General features: G+C 34.8%; 2 protein-coding genes across 2 annotated transcripts in view; both read right to left on the bottom strand.

The window, feature by feature from the left end:
• LOC134839883 (uncharacterized) overlaps positions 1-6,429 on the bottom strand; it is a 32,156-nt gene extending 25,727 nt beyond the window's left edge. The window contains exon 1 of the mRNA XM_063855511.1: positions 5,674-6,429. Coding sequence (XP_063711581.1) covers positions 5,674-6,199 — 526 coding nt within the window. The 5' untranslated portion in view covers positions 6,200-6,429. The remainder of the gene's footprint in view (positions 1-5,673) is intronic.
• The window catches only part of LOC134838935 (peptidyl-prolyl cis-trans isomerase B-like), a 332,107-nt gene that overhangs the window by 208,697 nt on the left and 102,439 nt on the right, over positions 1-20,971 (bottom strand). The gene's annotated exons all lie outside the window — the stretch shown is intronic.

Here is a 20,971-nt window from a genome sequence, read left to right as displayed (position 1 = left end):
GGCTTGAGGCATTCATTTATTACGAACTGTAGGTGTTCACCCATATTAGCAAAATTTAAACCCTCAATTCTCAATGATAGTATATACATAGAACCAATAGCTTTAATAATTTGTAAACATTCCCGTTACTGAAGTAGTTCTGTGGTAACTGGCCTGAAATCGGTTTTCCTCCAAACAAGGAAAACATTTAGCCCTAGCCATCTGAAATTTCAGCTTTGTATTGCCAAGTTCTGCAAACGTTTGATTTAACTTATTCGCTATATCAAGTTGATTATATGTTTGTTCGGCTGAAGATGATTTTGAGAATCCTCTTTTTGTGAGATTACTACAACTTCCGAAATTGCCGTTTAAAAGTTATTTTTATTTTTTTAACCTCTAAAAAAACTGTTTTCTAGTAAACATTCTCAGCACAATTTTTTTGTTTCATTGTTTTTCAATCCAATTGTTTTGCTTAATAGAGGTGACACTTTGTCTTTCATTATATAAGAAAAAGGAGAACAAGCTTTGTGCATCTGTTTGTCGGTTATTGACAGACCAGTCAGTACGTGCACAATCTTCATTGAAATTTGACCTCTAAATTTTTTTTGAGAATTCTGAAACACGAAAGTTTTCTTCTTTGTCATTACTGATAATTAGGTTCGATTTTTATGTGAGAAAAAAACCTGGAGTTAATTGGAGACTCGGGAAACAGTTGAAGTTACGGATCTGTTATTTTTGAATTAAAGCAAAGATCAATGAGCGATCGTATCCAAAGTGGTTGAAGTAACAAAACGGATATGGTTGATTCCATGGTTTGTGCCAACTTTGTTCCAATTGGTTAGGTCTTGATTTTAAAAAAATATCTCCTTTATAGTCACTGAAACGAAAACTTCATTAAGTGTTTCGTATGCCTGCGATATTTCTCTTGATATTTCGTTTGAAAAGAACTATTGATGAAACATTCAAGGGTACTTTTTTGCCAATTGTTTGATTAATATCTTTAAAAAAAGGTTCTAAGATCTTCGCTTCATTGTGATTAGATCATCCATTGCGTTCAAGATATAATTTTTAGGGCCCATACACCAATACCACCACCCCTACTATTTCTTGTCGACTTTGCTCCGCAAGTGTGGTAAGAGCTAAACTTGTGAATGAGAATTGTTTTATCTGTTATTAGAAGTTCATCTGTTTCATCTGTCAATGAGTCCTGATCTGTGATTCTGTCGAAGTGTCTTTGTGTTTTTTTAACATTTTGCGATATGTTTCCAGTCTGATTTCATTAAAAAGTGAATTCCATTTTTTAAGCAGCCTCGTGCAGCCGATTCTAGTTGTTTGATCGGTTCTGGAGTATTAACTTTGTGTGCTTTTGTTTTATGCAGCTTATGTGTTCTGAAGTCAAAAAAATTTTCCGGAGGTTCCATTAAACTCCTTTGGGCTATCACTAGCGCCATTGGAATCGTTCTGTTTAATAGTCAATCATGTGCTCTATCTAATCTTCTACGTAAAAACAGATTTTGTTTAACCGGTATGTTTGCTTATTTATTCGGTTCGCTTCGAAAAATTTGAGAGCAATTTTGCTATGTTTTAAATGGGATAACAATGCAGATATGATTTTCCTTAAATGGTTTGCACTACCTTCATGTGAACTATATAGTGAACTATAAAAAAAAACTATAAACAAAACTATAAAATATAGTGAACCAACATCTTTAGCGAATTTGCATAGTAGTTGCTAAACTTGTACTGAAAAACTTATATGTGGTTCAAACAAATTTCTAGATGTCTTTACATTTGAAAAACATCCATTTCATTTGAATTCAAAACGAGACGATTCTTTTTTATGTAAGCATCGAAGTCAGCTAGCATTTCTAAAGCGTAATCTTGAAAAAAAATTCATGATTTTTGGTTCAGTTTCAAACCCGTGTCATCGTCAGATTGAAAAGATAAATGAAAAAATCAATGATACAATGTTTTTAGTTCAGATTTTTGTTTCGTCTCTCTTACTCCCTGGTTGCGATACTACAGAAAATATTTAAAGCCGTTTGAAAAAATTTACAGCCGTTTTTGAGAAGTTTCTTGTTGATTTTTTTAAAAGTATTGTGAGATATTGATGTTAACGCTTCAGAATGATTCAAAAGAACAACGCTAGACATGTCATCATTGCGACCATCAAATTCTAGTATTTCTATCAGCGTGGTGCCGGCGTCGAGTGCAAATGTCTTTTTTTGAAAAAAAAAATCAATACTAATTGAAATCTTATTTTTGGCTAAGAACTCAGTTAGTTGTGTTAAAAAAAATTGTTCATCAAAGTTTAGCGAGAAAAAGCGTAAGCAAATGGGTCGACAGTTTTCTGTTACACCATCATTTCTTTTTTAAAAAATTTGTTCAAATTTTCTTAGCTAATCATGAAAAGTATTCGGCTTGAGGCATTCATTTATTACGAACTGTAGGTGTTCACCCATATTAGCAAAATTTAAACCCTCAATTCTCAATGATAGTATATACATAGAACCAATAGCTTTAATAATTTGTAAACATTCCCGTTACTGAAGTAGTTCTGTGGTAACTGGCCTGAAATCGGTTTTCCTCCAAACAAGGAAAACATTTAGCCCTAGCCATCTGAAATTTCAGCTTTGTATTGCCAAGTTCTGCAAACGTTTGATTTAACTTATTCGCTATATCAAGTTGATTATATGTTTGTTCGGCTGAAGATGATTTTGAGAATCCTCTTTTTGTGAGATTACTACAACTTCCGAAATTGCCGTTTAAAAGTTATTTTTATTTTTTTAACCTCTAAAAAAACTGTTTTCTAGTAAACATTCTCAGCACAATTTTTTTGTTTCATTGTTTTTCAATCCAATTGTTTTGCTTAATAGAGGTGACACTTTGTCTTTCATTATATAAGAAAAAGGAGAACAAGCTTTGTGCATCTGTTTGTCGGTTATTGACAGACCAGTCAGTACGTGCACAATCTTCATTGAAATTTGACCTCTAAATTTTTTTTGAGAATTCTGAAACACGAAAGTTTTCTTCTTTGTCATTACTGATAATTTTTATGTGAGAAAAAAACCTGGAGTTAATTGGAGATTCGGGAAACAGTTGAAGTTACGGATCTGTTATTTTTGAATTAAAGCAAAGATCAATGAGCGATTGTATCCAAAGTGGTTGAAGTAACAAAACGGATATGGTTGATTCCATGGTTTGTGCCAACTTTGTTCCAATTGGTTAGGTCTTGATTTTAAAAAAATATCTGCTTTATAGTCACTGAAACGAAAACTTCATTAAGTGTTTCGTATGCCTGCGATATTTCTCTTGATATTTCGTTTGAAAAGAACTCTATTGATGAAACATTCAAGGGTACTTTTTTGCCAATTGTTTGATTAATATCTTTAAAAAAAGGTTCTAAGATCTTCGCTTCATTGTGATTAGATCATCCATTGCGTTCAAGATATAATTTTTAGGGCCCATACACCAATACCACCACCCCTACTATTTCTTGTCGACTTTGCTCCGCAAGTGTGGTAAGAGCTAAACTTGTGAATGAGAATTGTTTTATCTGTTATTAGAAGTACGTCTAGCCACGTTTCAGTGAAAACAGACTATTCTCCAGCAGTTTTTATAAAAACGTTTGTAACATAAATTTTGATTTTGACACTTCTGACGTTTTGCAATAGAAGAAGCTTTCTAAAACGTACAACTTAGGTAAATTTTAGAGAATTCATTTTAAGTTGAGTGGCCCAAATTGCTTTGTAAATTATATTAAGTCTGAAACTTATTTAAAAACTTAAAATTCAACTTTTTTCTCATCAAAGTCGTTTCTTTCCTCTCATCTCAAGCATTAGTGAATGGAATTAAAAGGGTATGGCTTATATGTCCTATGCATATGCATAAGCCCAAGGTTAGAAGATTTTTAACCTCTGTTTTGTGTGGTGTCACTTTGTACATCTTATTTTTTGTACGTCCGCGTATAGTTGTCCATTTGTTTGGCATTGAAAAATACCTGATGTTTTGAACCTTTTTTGAAAGCCGCTAAAATTTAGAAAAACACCATCATCCAATACGTCATGCTTTTGGTATGCACACTTCACTTTGTCCAAGTGTAGAGGCCATCTAGTTCATCAGCAGTATTTGATAATTGTTCATTGAGAGGTTCAATAGTATAATTGTGTGATTCCATCCCAAAAAAAAATTCTTTCAACGAGTGGAATTTGTTATTTTATAACATAAAGGCATATCAGCTCTTGCTAATATGCCTTTATATATTGTATTAGGGCCTCTATGAGTTATCAAGGCTTGCACCATCCATCACGGAGTTATTAAGGAGCTATCAAGGAGTTAGCCAATGCACCATATTGATGAATATCACCTTCAAGATTCTTGATTTTTGCCGATGGATAACTATTTAAAGCTGTTCTGTTTGGTATATCCGTTTGTTTCACTTTTTGAACGTGTTAGTAGTCTTTATCAGTGTATGAGAGAACCTCGGAGTAAGTTTTGGGAATAATGTTTTATTAGACTGTGCGATACTATTGAGTTGACTTCCAGATCTTTCAATAAATTTTTCGATATTTTTTTCAGTTAGTTTTTGTTCGTCGCCATTTCTTTCCTTCATCTGACAAGCATTTCACAGAAAAGAAAATGTTTGTGCGCGCGTGTCCTGCTTTAATTTTTTGTGTTTCGCCCATGAGTTAGGTTTTCCTTGCCTTAAAACCGCAGATTAAATTCTACATGAGATTTTTTGACTTCATTGTTCTGCTTACTTTGGATTGTTATGTCTAAGAAAATTGTGTCTGCACTACGTTATAGGTAAAAAGTGAAATTTTTATAGCAAAAAAAAAATTTTATTCGGAATCGTTTGTCTGAGCATATAATTTAATTGGCGAAACTATTATCTGCCCGCTGCCCGTGCATGAGAAAAAAAATGGTCTCTGAGCTGTTTAGAGCAGTGAAGTAATTCGTTAACCATGGATACTCTCTCTCTCTCTCTCCTTCCTCTCTCTCTCTCTCTCTCTCTCTCTCTCTCTCTTTCTCTCTCTCTCTCTCTCTCTCTCTCTCTCTCTCACTCTCTCTTTCTTTCTCTCTCTCTCTCTCTCTCTCTCTCTCTTTCTCTCTCTCTCTCTCTCTCTCTCTCTTTCTCTCTCTCTCTCTCTCTCTCTCTCTCTCACTCTTTCTCTCTCTCTCTCTCTCTCTCACTCTCTCTTTCTTTCTCTCTCTCTCTCTCTCTCTCTCTCTTTCTCTCTCTCTCTCTCTCTCTTTCATAAAAATTGACATACTCAGCTTAAGTATTCAACGGCTTGTCATAAAATACAAGACGTTTTTAAGTAAACGTTGGGCACAAAATTGTACTTGCACCCAAAAATGGCGACTCAAACGAAAAAAAAGTAGGAATAACGGTCAATCTATGAGGCGAAACCATCTGTGCCTCAATGGGTGCGCGACTCAGCGTAGACTGTTTGAGTGACCGAGATAGCATGAAACTCAAGCGAAAACTCGATTTAGGGCATTTCACTTGTGAGGCCGTTTATCTTGTTGTTTCCTTGCGAATCGCTTTCTCTTCTCAAAAAAGAAAGTCTCTGTTGTGTATTCAACAAACCCCTTCTGACTAACCATTGCCCCAACTCCCCCCGTCCCAAATTCCCAGCGCCGCGCCCCATTGACAATCCGTGAAAATGTCAAAATTGGATATCAACAAACCTGGTTGGGGTCTAGTAGCTCCCTTTAACTCAGCATCCGTTACATTGATCACTCTGTTGCACTCGAGGGGAAAAGGGATGGCCGCTATTAGTGAGAATACCACGATACCAATCATGTTCACCGCTACCACTTTCTTGCTGAAGTTGCGTTTGAAGAAGTCGTACTTAATAACCGCGAAGTAACGAGTCACTGCTATGGACAGAACCAGCGCCCATGAGAGGGTGGGGATGGCACGCCAGAGGTATATTACGGACACACAGGATAAGTGAGTGTAACCCCAACTGGATAATCGGGATAGGGTAAACAGAACTCCGGTGGCATTGCAAAGAGCATCGCAGAATGCCAGCGCACAAGAGTAGATATCCTTGCTTTGTTTGTGTTCCTTCTTGAAGTAGATAAAAGAAGTGAGGCAACACAGAATGACTCCGAGGCCGCTGATAACTAGGCTGGCAAAATAAAAAATATCCTGCAACTCGCCCAAAACGAAAAAGGTTTCATCATAATTAGGACCATCGTTATCAGACATGGTTCAAGTCAAAAGGTTTTTGATGCCGTCCGAATCGTGACAGGAATTTCTGAATTTCTATAGTAAAACTGATTTAAGATTGACAATAGCTAGTAAATTATTTGACAAAGTTATAAAGCTAACCATTTCACATTGTGTTTTATGTGACGAAATCAACTACGAAACATAACTCTGGTATATTTTAAGCCCTTGTACAAAGTACAAGTATCTCTAGATGAGTTGAAACGACTTTTGTAAAAGTACTGCCGAAAACAAACGCAAGTAGTTGGTATCACGAGCTAATGCATTCCCGATAAATATCGAATTAAATCTTTCTTAGATCAAAAGGCAACTCGAGTATTGTATTACAACTCTGACCCCGCATCATTGTCTGAACAGAAAAAGGAAAGCTGGTATCTCCTCTGAAACCTAAAAGGCATCTCTTTCGTTGCCAGATATGATTATCTTCTACCTGCGTACAATGACCAGCCAATTTGAAATATGATTCAACATAAAAATTATATGTTTTCTGCGTTGAGCTTTTTGGTCCAGAAGAAAAGCACCGGGTTTAGGTTTTCGGTTCGGTTTTTGAGCGACTCGACCGGAATGAATATTTGTTACGATCAACTCGCACCCGTGAAAAATGTTCAAATAAGTTTGGCCCATGTGGGAAATGTGGTCTGCTTGAATGAATCGGCTGCTTGAATGAATCGTTCTCAGCGAATCGGCTGAGAACGAACTTGCTTTGAGCGACAGGACGAACAATAATTGTGAATTCTACAATCTGAACATTATTTGAACTCTGAAAACATTTATAATAGTCTCAAAAATTGAACATAACAACATTTCTTTATATCAATGAGAGAAATTAACAAAGATGGCTGGTTTTGTAGACCCGAATACAAAATTCCATTTTCAATATTCGGAGCAACAAGACTGCTCGTATATTAGGATATCAGAACACAGCTAAAAATGTTCCAACTGTTCTTTTTAGTCACTCAAAATGGTTGAAGAAATCATAGTAATGATTTTAAAAAATGAACAAGACTGCTCGTATCACGGCGAAGCCCTGAAAGTACCGACTGCCTTTTACCGTTTATGGAGCAGTAATAACATAAACAACATAAAAAATTTAATGAAATAAAATAAATGATAAACTTTTTTTGTAAAATTTGAAAATTTTTCGATAAAAATCATCACCCCACACGCCATATAAATTACAAAACAATAGATTTCGCTCCTTGTAACAAATCAATTATGGCAAATAGGCTTCTTTCAACCATTTGAAACGATTTCTAAGACGGATTAAATTTCCGCTTACACGTTAATAGCATGTTAATAGCGCGTTAATTGTCCCAAATTGGCCTAAATGGCAACCTTTAAACCCTCATAACTTTACGAAAAATGACACAGGTGAAAGATCTTTTCAAATTTAAGCTGAGGACTACAATACCTTTCGAATGATTTAAAAAAATTCCGTAGAAAATGGCTAGTTAAAAAGTCGAAATTTGTCTGAAGAAAAAAAAACCCACCCCGAGCACAAATATTCCGTTACTTTCGTATCGAAAGTCGGAACAAAAAAGATCACAGGCAAAATATCTATTTAATTTTGAGATCATGAGAACAAAAACTTTCAGATGATAAGAAATTACATCAAAGAAGTTGAGCTTAAAAATCAAAGTTTGACTGAATAAAAAAACCATCCCAACTATAAATATTCCCGACTTTATTCAAAAGGCGGAACAAAAAAACTGGTCGTATATTAAGACAAAACATTGAAAATACTTACAGCCCCATAATCAAATACTTTTTGATTAGAGTGATATCGACAAACCATAAATTATACACTGATAATCCCAAATTTTAAAACCAATTCTAAACCCTTTTTAAAAATAACACATCCGATTAGCTTGCCTCAATTTAATTTAAAGAATTCAGTAGCGCGGTAAATTTCAACCACGCTGAAATAATTTGCGTTTTGTTTTCAGCATTATAAGTGAAATCTTCAAAAATTGCATCTCTTAGTCGAAAGCATGGCCAAAATGGCAAAGTTTAAGTTCCCAACTTTAAAAATAATCATCGGATTTGTTCATCTTTTGTATATTTCAACTCAAGGAGTCAATATATTCTATGTAGTATAAAAATAATCAGTTAAAATTAAATTTTTAATCATCAAGGTTCGTTTGAATAGAAAATTACACCGGCCCAACCGTAACCTTTTTATTCGAAAATCGGAACGATGATAAATCAAATGAAAAAATGTCTAAAGAAAAATTGGTTAAGCAATTGAAAACTGTTTCTTTTTTCATTTTGTCTTCATTTTATCGACTCATACACTGTTAAAATTGTATGGTGATGTTTTTAGCGCCTCAATTACAGAAAGTAAAACAACAAATTTTGCGTCAATTCAATTAGGAACGATTTAATCCACCGCTTATTCACACACAAGAACGCAAAAAACAGTACTTTAAATAAGCTAAATTAGCCAATTTAGCAGTTTTCAAGCGTACGTTTTTATCAATGACAGATGATTTTTATCAGCTCCGAGCAAAACAATCCTACAGATGATTAAAAAATTTCCGTCAAAAACGCTTTTTGGAGAAACAACATTTGACTGAAAAAATAACCGCAAGCATAAATAATTCCATACTATCATCAGAAGGCAAAAAAACAGTGAAAATCAGCGATTCGAAAATCATTGGCCAAATTGGCTACACTAGCACGGAAAGGCTTCAAGTTCATCTGACTGATGTAACATATCAACTGAATTCACAAAATTATTCAATTTATTTTTGTGTGTTTTAGTTTGTGGCGTGAATAAAAAGACTGGGAAAAAAAGTTGTCACATTAGTTTGTCACTGCAATTTTATATACGAATATAAACAAAAAAAAACAAAAATTTTTTAAACAGACTGAAACGGTTTTTGTTTGATATATCACTCATCCCATCTGATGAATTTTCGAGAAACTGATTTTATGAGGAAAACTTTAATAACTAAGAAAACTTAAACACTGACACAAAGACAAAATCCTCACAAATATCGGTAGTCGGAACAGCATTTTTCAGTTATGTTTTACAAACTGACGCTTTTCTGAAGCCAAAACACAATCTAAATAAATTTTCAGATTGTAATCTAAAATGTTCTAAGCTCAAAACTTATTTCAATTTTTCGATACACTGTATGAGTGGTCTGTTTTCACAAAAGAGCTCATCAAATTTTTGAAAAATAGTTGCCACATGTTTTTTGTATGAAGGTGAAAAAAGACACACAGAGTCGATCAAAAATGTTGAACAAAAGTTTCGTATTTTCAAAAAAATTTATAGTTCTGAATATGGTTGTGATGTAATTCTGGTTCGAAAATATCAGTCGTATTGAGGTGCTTATCTTTAGATCCTTCGCTTTTTCATGAGAAGCAAAGTTTCATCTGCGTAACTAAAGCTATTTCCAATCGGTACTCCAATCGAGACAAGATTTAGCGTCTTTTTTTCAACAAAACAATTTTGTGATTTAAAATTATAACTAGGTTTGTATTTTGACCGTGCTCGATGTATCTTCCGACCGTTCTCGAGGTATGCTCAAGATTTGTTCCGACCATGCTCGAGGTATAATTCGACCGTGATCGAGGAATGTTTCGACCATGCACAAGATATATTTCGCTTGTGCTCTAGGTTTGTTTTGACCGAGCTGAACCGTGCTCGACCGTGCTCGAGGTGTTTTTTGAGTTTGTGTTAGAACAAATCCTCTCTCTCGGATATTTTTGGTCGAGCACTGACACGAGTTTTCTTTGAAAGTCCAAACCTTGAATGAGCACCTTGACCCGGTAAGTGACTGAAATACTGTGTTTCTGTTCTGTTACTGAGTATTTTTCTCTCACGTTGGAACCAATAAAAATTATCTATGAGACATGGTAACCAAGACAAATAGCTTCGAAAATGGAAAGTTCTGTGTAGTTAACGCAAATTCTTTTCACTAGGATATTTTCACTTGAATAGCCGAGTAAATTTTTCGAAACTAAAATTTTTTGCCCGTTCAAGTATGTCAAATGGTTCAATGTACTGTGAAGTTTTATACCTATAGTTCGAAAACCTACAAAAGAAAACAAATATAGCGCCGACAAAAAATTGTGAAATTTTTTGGCTCACTTCTCTTTCTGTTCGAGGAGATAGATGTTGTTTTTTTTTTGCTTGGGCTTTATCTTAATAACTGGGCAACAACTGATGATAAAATTTAAATTTTTTTTTAGTATTTACGGCAGTTTAAAAACTTCTTTTCACAATTTAACTGTATGAAAAGTAAGTTGCAATAAACGCATATAAAAATCAAACTTGTTAAAGAAAGTCCAGAAACCCTGAAAGCTTTGACATGTTTTTTTTGCTCGGATGTTTTCGCTCCATAAAAATGATTATGTTTGCTTTGAATGTTTGCTTTTGCTCTCAATTTCCGCAGGGTCAGAATTAAGTCCATTGAGTTATTTTGATACAAGGGATATCAGTAAAAAGACAACCACGTAGTTATACACGTTAGTAAGTACACAAATACTGTTTTAACCAATCAGGGTCAAGATAAGAAAGCAAACTAACAAAATAAAAAAATATTAATTTCAAGCTTTGCTCATATCTCGATTCTGATTGACTAATGTAGTGTTTGTCTACTCACTGCCAAGTATAAAATCGACCTTGCCATGTAACTGCTACATAAAATTTACTGCTATGTAACCAACTTGAGGCATGTAGCGAATCAATGAGAGCGAATAGCTTGCTTGCGAGCGAATAGCTTGCTTGCGAGCGAATAGCAGTTAAATTTGGATTATTTCAGCGCAAACTGTTTCCAAATATTTCAGCGCAAACTGTTCAAGTAGCCCATATATGGTAATTTAGCCGCAAAATTTGGTCTAACTAAAACACCATCTCAAACCTAACTATTCTTTTTAAAATTTGGATCAACAAACTGTGCTTTTTAAAATTTTTTTAAAAACAATTGTATACACAATTCCATGCTTTGAAACACATAGACCTTTCAGATACACAGAACTTTCTTTATAGATTTTACTTACAATTCGTGTACACAAATGTGACATGAAAAGAAAAAATCAATGTTGAAAAATTATATATGTGTGGCAGGCAAATGATGGAAAGAGTAAACTAACAAGTAATTGCCGCTTTTTAGTACTTTTTAGAAAAAACTGACACTTGAGTTTGACTTAATTCCTTCCAATTTTTTTGAATAGACAAGCACCTTGCAAAACGTAAGCTATCATAAGCATGCTTTGCACGAATGTCGTTGTCGTCAATACGTTTTTAAAACATTTCGAAAAAAAATCATGAGAACTCTTTCGTTTTGTAAATTTTCGCCCAAAAAATTGCGGAAATTTGTAATTTTCTGCAGTACACATGGCTACCATTTTTTTCAAAAAAAAATCTTCAGGGAGGATCTTTGTATTTGAGTGTGTATTTGTTTTTTTTTCTTTTCTGTATATTTCCCAGGCATAATCAGCTACCACAATGAATCTGCGGAAAGAATTGAGTGTTAGATCATCATAAAAATTTTTTAAGTCAACGATTGAACGAAATTTAAAAAATTTTTTTAAAAAATCCCAGAGAAAACCGGTTTGAATTTTTTATTTTACGTCTAAATTCGAGCGAGTAAAGCGAGCGAGCACGTTTATTTATGCTTAATTTCGGCCGTTTTTAATAGCTGATTTATGCTTAAATTTTATTGTATTCGAGAAAAATTAGTTTTTGGAAACTTTTAATGGCATGGTGGGAGTCAAAAACTTCAAAAAATTAAAAAAAAACAGCAAAAAAAATGTTTAATGATTTTTTGTTTTTCCAGTCCTTTTCTTCAAAATCTTATTTCTTCCATGCCTATTTTACTGTAACTTTTGCACAGTAACTGACTCTGTTTTTTTTTTGCTTTTTGTGTCTTTGTTTTTTAGATTTTTCAGAGCTTTTTTGCTCTTCAAATATGAGAAACCAATTTTTTATTCTGGGCAATCATTTAAATTTTTGTTTGAGTTCTTTCTCTTCCGATCACTCTCAGGCATGGGAGGGAGTTTTGGCCTAGTATAGGTTTCTACACAGAATCAGGAAACATGAACTAAAATCAGATAGCATAAAGTGATATATCATTTTATAATCCCTTCAGTCATGATTTGAAATCTAGAACAAAAAGTGTTCGAATTTTCTATCCATTTTAAGCCAAAAAACGGCGGCTCAAAGTTTGTGAAACAGAAATGATGAATCTAATTACTAAATGTTGAATTGATTTTCGTGTTATCGCGGTTGAAATTTTCCGTGCTGCTTGGACAGCCACAGAATTTTGTTGTTACTATAAAGCTAAGCATTGAATCGCTTTCTAGATTGTGTCTTTTGGTAAATCAAGATTTTTTCCGGCAGTTCTTGTTGAATATGGATCTTCTCATGTTCAATACAACTTTCATGATTATCGCTCCTCCAGCCGGTAGCACTGCAACCCATGGGAAAGGTACACTCCAACCCAAATCTTCCCATTTGTCGAACCAATCAGAATCCACTAAAGCTGCTGTTTTGCACAAATTAGCAAAAGCAGGGAAATGCTTTCAAAAGCTGAAAGAAAAAACGAAATGTGTCACTCTCAATATAAACGATTGTCAAGAGAGAGCGACATTTGCGACAACTGTTATGAAATTCACAATGAATAACGCTCTCGCAGCTCGCATAAGCTTGACGAAACATGTCGGAAACAGCTTGTCCTATGGCTGGCAAGAATTACCATAGCTTAGACATGATCTTTGCTGTCCGCGGGCGATTAGTGGTATGTGACTCCGTCGTTTCCATTTGCTATTACCGAAAGAATTACCCTCGTGGCTACCAAGAACAGCTCACCAGAGGCAGTTAAGTTTGCTTCGTATCCGCCGTGGTGTTGAAATTCGCCCCGTCTCCACCTTGGTCGGGAAAATTTGCCGTCTCCATCTATGTCGCAAAAGTCTACAACTTGATGGCAATTTATGGTCGCACCGGCCAGGGCAGCCGCGTCGTTGCATTTGGAGTTGGGCCGTTTCCTGAGTCGTGCCGTACCCACGTTGGTCTTGAAAGTCGAGCCGTATGCATCTCGGTCGCAAAAGCCGAGAGAGGTTTTTTCTTGGTCGCGCAGTCTCCATGTTGGTTGCAAACGTCGCGCCGTCTCCACCTCGGTCGCAAAAGTCTGAATGAAAATGGCTGAGTTTGGTCGCGCCGCTACCTAAGCTGCACTGATCGCGTCACCTTGGTCGCGAAATTCTCGGCTGAATTTTTCGGTCGCGAAAGTCTTGAATTGACAAATCTTGGTCGCGAAATTCTGAACTTACCAAATATGAGTCGCAACGTTTCTATCGCGTCATCTTTGTTTCGGTCGCGAAAGTCGCAACGGATCATTGCGGTCGCGAAAGTCTGGAAATGCCAAGATTTGGTCGCGAATGTCTGGATATGCCTAACTTTGGTCGCGAAAAATCTAGACATGTTAAAAATTTGTCGCTGAAAGTCTGGAAATGAATCTGGGAACTCGAGCCGAGTGGTCGGATATCAAATTAGCAGACGATTCAATTGGACTGATTTGTGTTGCTAGCGTGCCAACACCGAGTAGCGAATTATTTTTCAAAACACCTGGTGGTTATCAGAGCAAGGCCGCCCACCGTCAGTCCACATGGAGAGAGTTTTTATTGCATTCTATCAGTTTTGCTTTCTGTTTTCTGCTCAAAGCGTTCACAGTATAGGAAAATCTCACGGTTTTTGATAACTCTCGTTGGTTGAAAGTTTTTCATCGTTCGGTCTCTCCGTCTTGGGATTATGCCCGCGCGTGTCATTCGCCCCGCGCCCAAAATAATCAGCAGCTGTTTGCCAATTTGAGAGTTTTCCAAAATTTGAGGTATCGGATACAATTAGTAGCTTGAAACTGATAAGGGAGAACTGAATGGAATTCTCCGTGTTCATCAGATTTTTCACTCTCCGAATTTAAGCGGCTAGCAACTCAAAGAGCTGAAAATCTTAATAGGGAAAGTCCAGTGTTTGTCTTTGGATAGATTCCTCAGACTCATTTTCTCGTAGGATACAATTGCAGATGACCTCGTTATTTTGACAAGATGGATCTTGCATAGTTGTTTTTGGGGAATTGATGACTAATTTCATTTTTCATACCTGTTTTCAGACTCACAAAACAATCGATCAAACGTATTTATCTATTTTGTTTACACAGTTTTTGTTTCTCAGTATTGTTAAGAAGTAAAGAAACACGCTGTTTTAAGGTACTATTTCAGAATTTGAAGCAACAGAACACTGTTGAAGGAACAGATCTCGGAAACATCAAATCAGATTTCGTTTTCTTTTGAGCTAACTTTCGATGACAAACCGATTAACTGCCTTTGGTGAGCTGTTCTTGGTAACTACGAGTGTGATTCTTTCAGTATTTGCAAATGGCAACGACGGAATCACATACCACACATCACCCGTAGACAGCAAAGATCATGTCCAAACTATGGTTGGGCTATGGGTGTTTTGCTCTGGTAATTCTTGCCAGCCATACGACAATCTGTTTCCGACATGTTTCGTTAAGCTCATGCGAGCTGCGAGAGCGTTATTCATTGTGAATTTCATAACAGCTGTCACAAATGTCGCTTCTCTCTTGACATTCGTTTATATCGAGAGTGACACATCGTCGATAATAGTTTTGGTTTTTTCGGCATTCGAAACCATTTCCCTGCTTTCTGCTAATTTGTGCCAGACAGCAGCTTTAGTGGATTCTGATTGGTTCGACAAATGGGAAGATTTGGGTTGGAGTGTAATTTGCCCTTGGGTTGCAGTGCTACCGGCTGTAGGAGCGATAATCTTGGCAGTTTTATTGAACATGAGAAGATCCTTATCCGAACAAGAATCGTCAGGAAAAAATCGTGATTTACCTAAAGACACAATCGAGAAAGCCATTGTTTAATTTTATAGTAATAACGAAAATATGTAGCACGGAAATTTTCAACCGCGGTAACACGGTTATCAATGCAAAACTTAGTAATGAAGTTCCTTTCTCTTTCACAAACTCTGAGCTACCGTTTTTTGGCTCGAAATGGATAGAAATTTCAGACACATTTTTTTCTAGAATTCAAATCACGACTGAATGGATTCTAATATTATAGATCCCCTTAGGCTATCTGACTTTAGTTCCTAGTACCTCATTCCTCGGAGTGATCGGAAGAGAACGAACTCAAACTAAATTTTAAACAATTGCTTAGTCTAACCAGTTGATTTCTCATTTTTGAAGCAAAATTATCTTGGAAAATTATCAAACAAAGACACGGCAAAACAAATATTGCCACTTACTGTGCAAGTAGCACGGAACACATGTTCTGACCATAGTCTTTAAAAAACTACAAGATGTTTTTTTATCAAATTAGTGTAATGTTTTTCTGCGTGGTATGATATAAAGGTCTGACGGACGTCAGGGGCGGATTTAGGAGGGACTGGGGGGACGCCTTCCTCCTCAAGGGTTCGACCCCTTTTTGTACTATTTTGAAATATCCATTTTGTTTTCTAAAAATCTTTTTCGAAAAAAGAATTTCAGATTGTGTTTTAGATACAAAAAAACGTCAGTTTATAAAATCAAATTAAAAAATGCTGTTCCGACTACTAAAAATGGTGAGGACTTTTGTTTTTGTGTCAGTGTTTTAGTTTTCTTAGTTACTAAAGTTTTTCATCATGAAATCAGGTTTTGAAAAATTCATCAGATGGTATGAGTGATATATCAAACTAAAACCAATTCAGTCTTTTAAAGATGTTTTTAGTGTTTTGAAAATGCTTATGTTTTTTTTGTTTTCTGAATAGAATTGTAATAACAAACTAAAATGACAAGTTTTTTCCAATTTTCTTGATTCACACAACTTACCAAAAACGCAAAAAATTGAATAAGTAATGTTTATTCAATATATTTGTTTCATCATTCGGATAAAATTCAAGCCACTTTGTACTACTGATGCCGATTTTTGATTTTTCGAAGTGCTGAGTTTCACTGTTTTCCTGACTTCAGAAGAAAGTACGGAATTATTTATGTTTGTTTTGTATTTTTTTTTCAACTTATCAGTAGTTATCTACTTATCGTAGTTCCGACTTTTCAACAAGCGTTTTTGACGGAAATTTTTACGCCACCTGCAAAACTTTTATGCCCTCAGCGAAAAAAAAACATTTGTGGTTGTTGTAAGCTTATGTTTAAAAATTGCTAAATTGACCAATTTGGCATGTTTATCGCGCTATATATTGTATTCTTGAAAATGATCGGAGGATTACATCGTTCGTAATTGAACAGAAACAAGTCATTTGGTCTTACTTTATGTATATCAGCCGTTAAAAACATCCCCATCTTATCCAAACAGCATTGAGGTGGATTAAATAAACACAACAGGAAAAAACAATTTCAATTATTCAATCCTTTTTTTCTCGAATTTTTTTCATTTGGTTTTCCCATTTCGAAAAAAAAACTACGGTTGAGGTGCTGTGTTCTTTTTCCAAACAAAATTTTTTGACGGAAAAATAATTTTTAATTGAAAATTTTTAGACTCTGTTGAAGATATTGAGTCCCTGAGTTCAAATACAGAAAATAAAAATAAATCCTAAATCCGATGATTTTTTTTAAAGTTGGGACTTAAACCTTGCCAATTTGGTAATGCCTCCGACTAATTGATGCGTTTTTTGATTATTTCACTGAAAACATGACGCGAACAATTACTACGTGGTCAAATTTTCCCGCGCTACTAAATTGTTTGAAACTAAATTGAGGCAAGCTTATCGGTCGTGTTATTTTCAAAGACGATTCAAAATTTGCTTTAAAATTTGGGATTATCTGTTTAAAAACCATAGTTTGTCAATATCTTTTTAATCAAAAAATACCTGATTATATTATAGGGCTGGCATTACTTTCAATTTTCTGCTTTTCTGCCCTGAAACACGACCAATTTTGTTGCTCTGCTTTTTGAAGTAAGAAGGAAAAATTAGGCTTGAAGTGGTTTTTAATTTAGCCAAACTTTAAATTTTAATTTAATCTTTTTTGACGTAATTTTCTGGCTCTTTTTCTTTTCCTCCATCTCACATATGCATAAATTTCATGTTGTAACGAGGGCTTTTATACGGTTAAATGTGAAGACTAAATATGTTTGTCATAGCCTAATTAGTCCGTTTACCAATTTTTGTAAAAATCCGATAATGTGAACAAAATTTGTTAATAAAATTTCGCTGGTGGGGGAGAAAAAAAAAGAGCCAATTTTTTATCATCTGAAAGATTTAGTTTTACTGAGCTCAAGTTTTAATATATATTTTGCCTGTGATCATTCTCACAAAGTTATAAGGATTTGGATTTGGGACTAATTAGGAGACTTAGACTACTTAGACTACTTAGGGACTGCTTAGTACTATACATAGCGAGTGGGGGACAAAATTTTTAAAATTTTACCGTTGTTTTAATCATTTTAAGATTTCTTGAACCATTTTGAGTAAAAAAAGAGAACAGTCGGAACACTATTAGTCGTGTCCTGATACCCTGAAGTACGAGCAGTCTTTTTTTCCGAATATTGAAACTTTGTAATCGTGTGTATCTTAGTTTTTTTTTTCATTCCAAAACTAATTAACACAAATAATCATCGGAAAGGTTCAAATGTTAGATACTTCAAAACATTGAAGTATCTAACATTCTTCAAAAGGTTCAAAAAGCCCTTTCAGTCGTAATTTCAACAACATTAATGTAATGTTCAAAATATTTTCATGACATGAGAAAAATTGGATTGAAATTTTTGAGCTTCAGTTCAATTTTAAGCGAGTAAAACCAGCGAGCAGGTGTATTATAAAAAAATAAACTTTATTTTACTACGGTGTAATTAATTTCTAAGCGCCGCGTCGGAGAAAGTTCCAAAAATCCAAAAAAGTTTCAGCAACAAACTTAAAATTTGGTTTTTATGGCTTTTTGATTTTCTGGACTTTTGTGAAAAAATTGTTGTTCAACTTGTCCTTGTTTCTGTGATTCTCGAGTATGTTCAACTTGTATGCTTTAGTCAAAACCTTTTACCACATCACGCACAAAAACTACACTAAATTGAAAAAAGGCAAGTTTTTTCTTCTATATATTTTTGTAAGAATATGGCCTGAAAATTCTGTGCTCTGTGCAGAACCAGGCATTCTTGTTATATACTAACATTGATATACATAAATGTACAATTTTTTGAGACTATTACATATTTTGCCAGAAGCAGAATTCAAATAACCTTAAGATTGAAGAACTCTCATTCGTTGTTGGTCCAGTCGCTCAAAGCAAGCTCATTTTCAGTCGATTTGCTTGAAGCATACTTCAATTAAAAAGATAACGTTTTTCCCTCCCGAATCCAGATGATAAAAGCATAGCACGCCTAGGTCAAACAATCGCATTTTACTGCAAAAAAAAAATGCGCACAAACCAATAAATCAACTTTTGAATGGAATTTCGAACTTTTTAAAACCTCAAAAAACAAGGAATTCTACGTCTCATATATCCTCGAGCAACTAAAAGTGGGTTTTTAATTTAAATGGTTTTAATTCGTAAGTGGTTTTTACTTAGTTATTTTTCAACGCAGAATCAAGCACCAGAAACAGGCATCAGAAAAATATGAGTAATTTTTTCATCAAAACAGTGATTTCATACAAAAAACGGTTATTTGTCACTCAAACTAACCAGAATTTTTTTTTGAAATTTTTTTCATTAACGAGCGCATAATCAGCGACCAGGGTTTTATTAGGGCGGTAAGTTTCTAGCGTTCAGTTAAATTTTCGAGCGGATAATTGGCGACCGGGCTTTTAATAGGGCGTTAAGTTTCTTTTAAAACTTCGAAAGTTTTGTTTTATATATTGAAGAAAAATTTGAAGTTTTTAGCGCCTTCAAATTATAAGCATTATTGAATGGAAAGAATCAAAAAATGCAAAAAAAAAAATTTCTTAAATGTTAGTTTTTTTTTCATTTTTCGAAAAAGATATTTTCAAGACAAGGAAGGCGAATATCGATAACGTCTTAAACACAAAATTTTTTTCGAATGCGCCTTTGTTCTAAAGCTTTCGTTCAGATCCTCTTCTAGAAGAAAAACACACGACACAACTTGAAGCAAAAAGAAACTGATTTTTCAAAAGCACTTTAGTTAACGTGCTCCGAATTTTCTGATTGATATTTGCACAGGAACTGGTTATCCTTGTGCTCCTTTGAAATCACCGTGATCAGTTTTCTCCAGTTTGATGAAAACCAGAGAAATTCTTATTGATTCTTTAGGAGAAAATTATATCAGTGGGAAAAATGGAAAAGTATTAGCAACCAAAAGTTGGGTTCGTGCGCATATAGAAACATCCAAATTTGAAAGAAACAGGGTAAATTCCCAGGTCGAGATCCTCGTCTTATGTCTCGCCTTTGAAAGTCTCTGAAATTCAGTGGTCAAAAAGCAAATTTAAGTCGAGCACATCGTTATTTCGAGAAAGTCGAAAAAAAGGGCGAGAAAGTCAAAATGTAGGTCGAACACAGTCGAAACATTCCTGATTTTGGTCGGGACACTTGAAACATTGGTCAAGCCCAACCTTTTTTTTTCAAAGTTTCAATTTTTTTTTTGAAGATATTAGTGACATTAAATTGGAAATTGAGCAAAATAATCCACTCAGAAAACGCATCCGCCAGAAAAATCTCGCAAAAATCAACTGAGGAAATTTACTTGCCGCAGAACTAGAAAATTTAGAAGGAACCCTGTAAAATTTGAAAATCTTAGGAATCCTGCGGCATTAAAAACTAAATTCTAAAAAAAAAATTCTTCAAATATCAGTTTTCACATCAGCAGTTTCAGCCCAGATTTGTGGAGAAAATAAAAGCAAAATTGCTTCGACTTGAAAACAAATTACAGACAAAAAAGCAAACCAAACATTCGAATCATATCAAAAGTTGATCCAAAAAAAACATACCGAGATAGGCGAAACATAAATCGAGCACTTCGACCCGGGTGTACAATTGAGCCAAAAATTTTCAATGCCTTTTGAATTAAGAGTTAGGTAAAATTTTAAGCAAGGCACAACAGTGGTTTGCCGTAGAGAGCCAAAAAGCTCAAGTTCTTGTAGTTTCATTCAGATGTGACCTTATCAACCGAAATATGCTCATAGTTTGACTAATATTTTTGAGAAATTTTAATTAGACAGATTGCTGAAAAACGTTCATTAGATAGCCAAAATAACCAAAATATATGAAAGTTTTTGCAGTCAGGATCTGTATCAAAAAATCAGGCACCACAAATAAACATCATATGGTCAATATGACATATCATCTTATAAGCACTTTCATCCAAGGTTTTTTTTCGCGATTTTTAAATCTCAGAGACACTAGTTGGAAAGTTTTGCAAAATTTGCGCGATAAATTTTCTTTCTAGAATTGATACAGCTCAAAAAACGTTTCATGCCAAAAATGATGAACTAAAACGGACAGGCCGAAACGGATAATCCATGAAGTCTTGAAGCGATATTCTGTTTGTATTCATGAACTGTATCCATTTTGTATCCATGAACTTTTGTATCCATGAACTGTTTTGTATCCATGAACTTTTGTATCCATGAACTGTTCCCGAAGGAGAGAAGATGGGACAAAAACGTAAGGAGAGTACGCACAAACTTACTTAGCCAAAAGCTTTCAAACCTGTTAAAAACATCCAAGTACAATGCTTGAACCTTTGATTTTGATTTCCCAATTTGCTACGTCGTCACTTACCAAAACATGAAATGAAAGTGGAATCAAGTGGAAACAAAAAATCTCAAGT

This window comes from Symsagittifera roscoffensis, chromosome 2, assembly GCF_963678635.1.
Source record: "Symsagittifera roscoffensis chromosome 2, txSymRosc1.1, whole genome shotgun sequence".
Taxonomy (NCBI): Eukaryota; Metazoa; Xenacoelomorpha; order Acoela; family Convolutidae; genus Symsagittifera; species Symsagittifera roscoffensis.
This window is presented reverse-complemented; position numbering and strand designations above follow the sequence as displayed.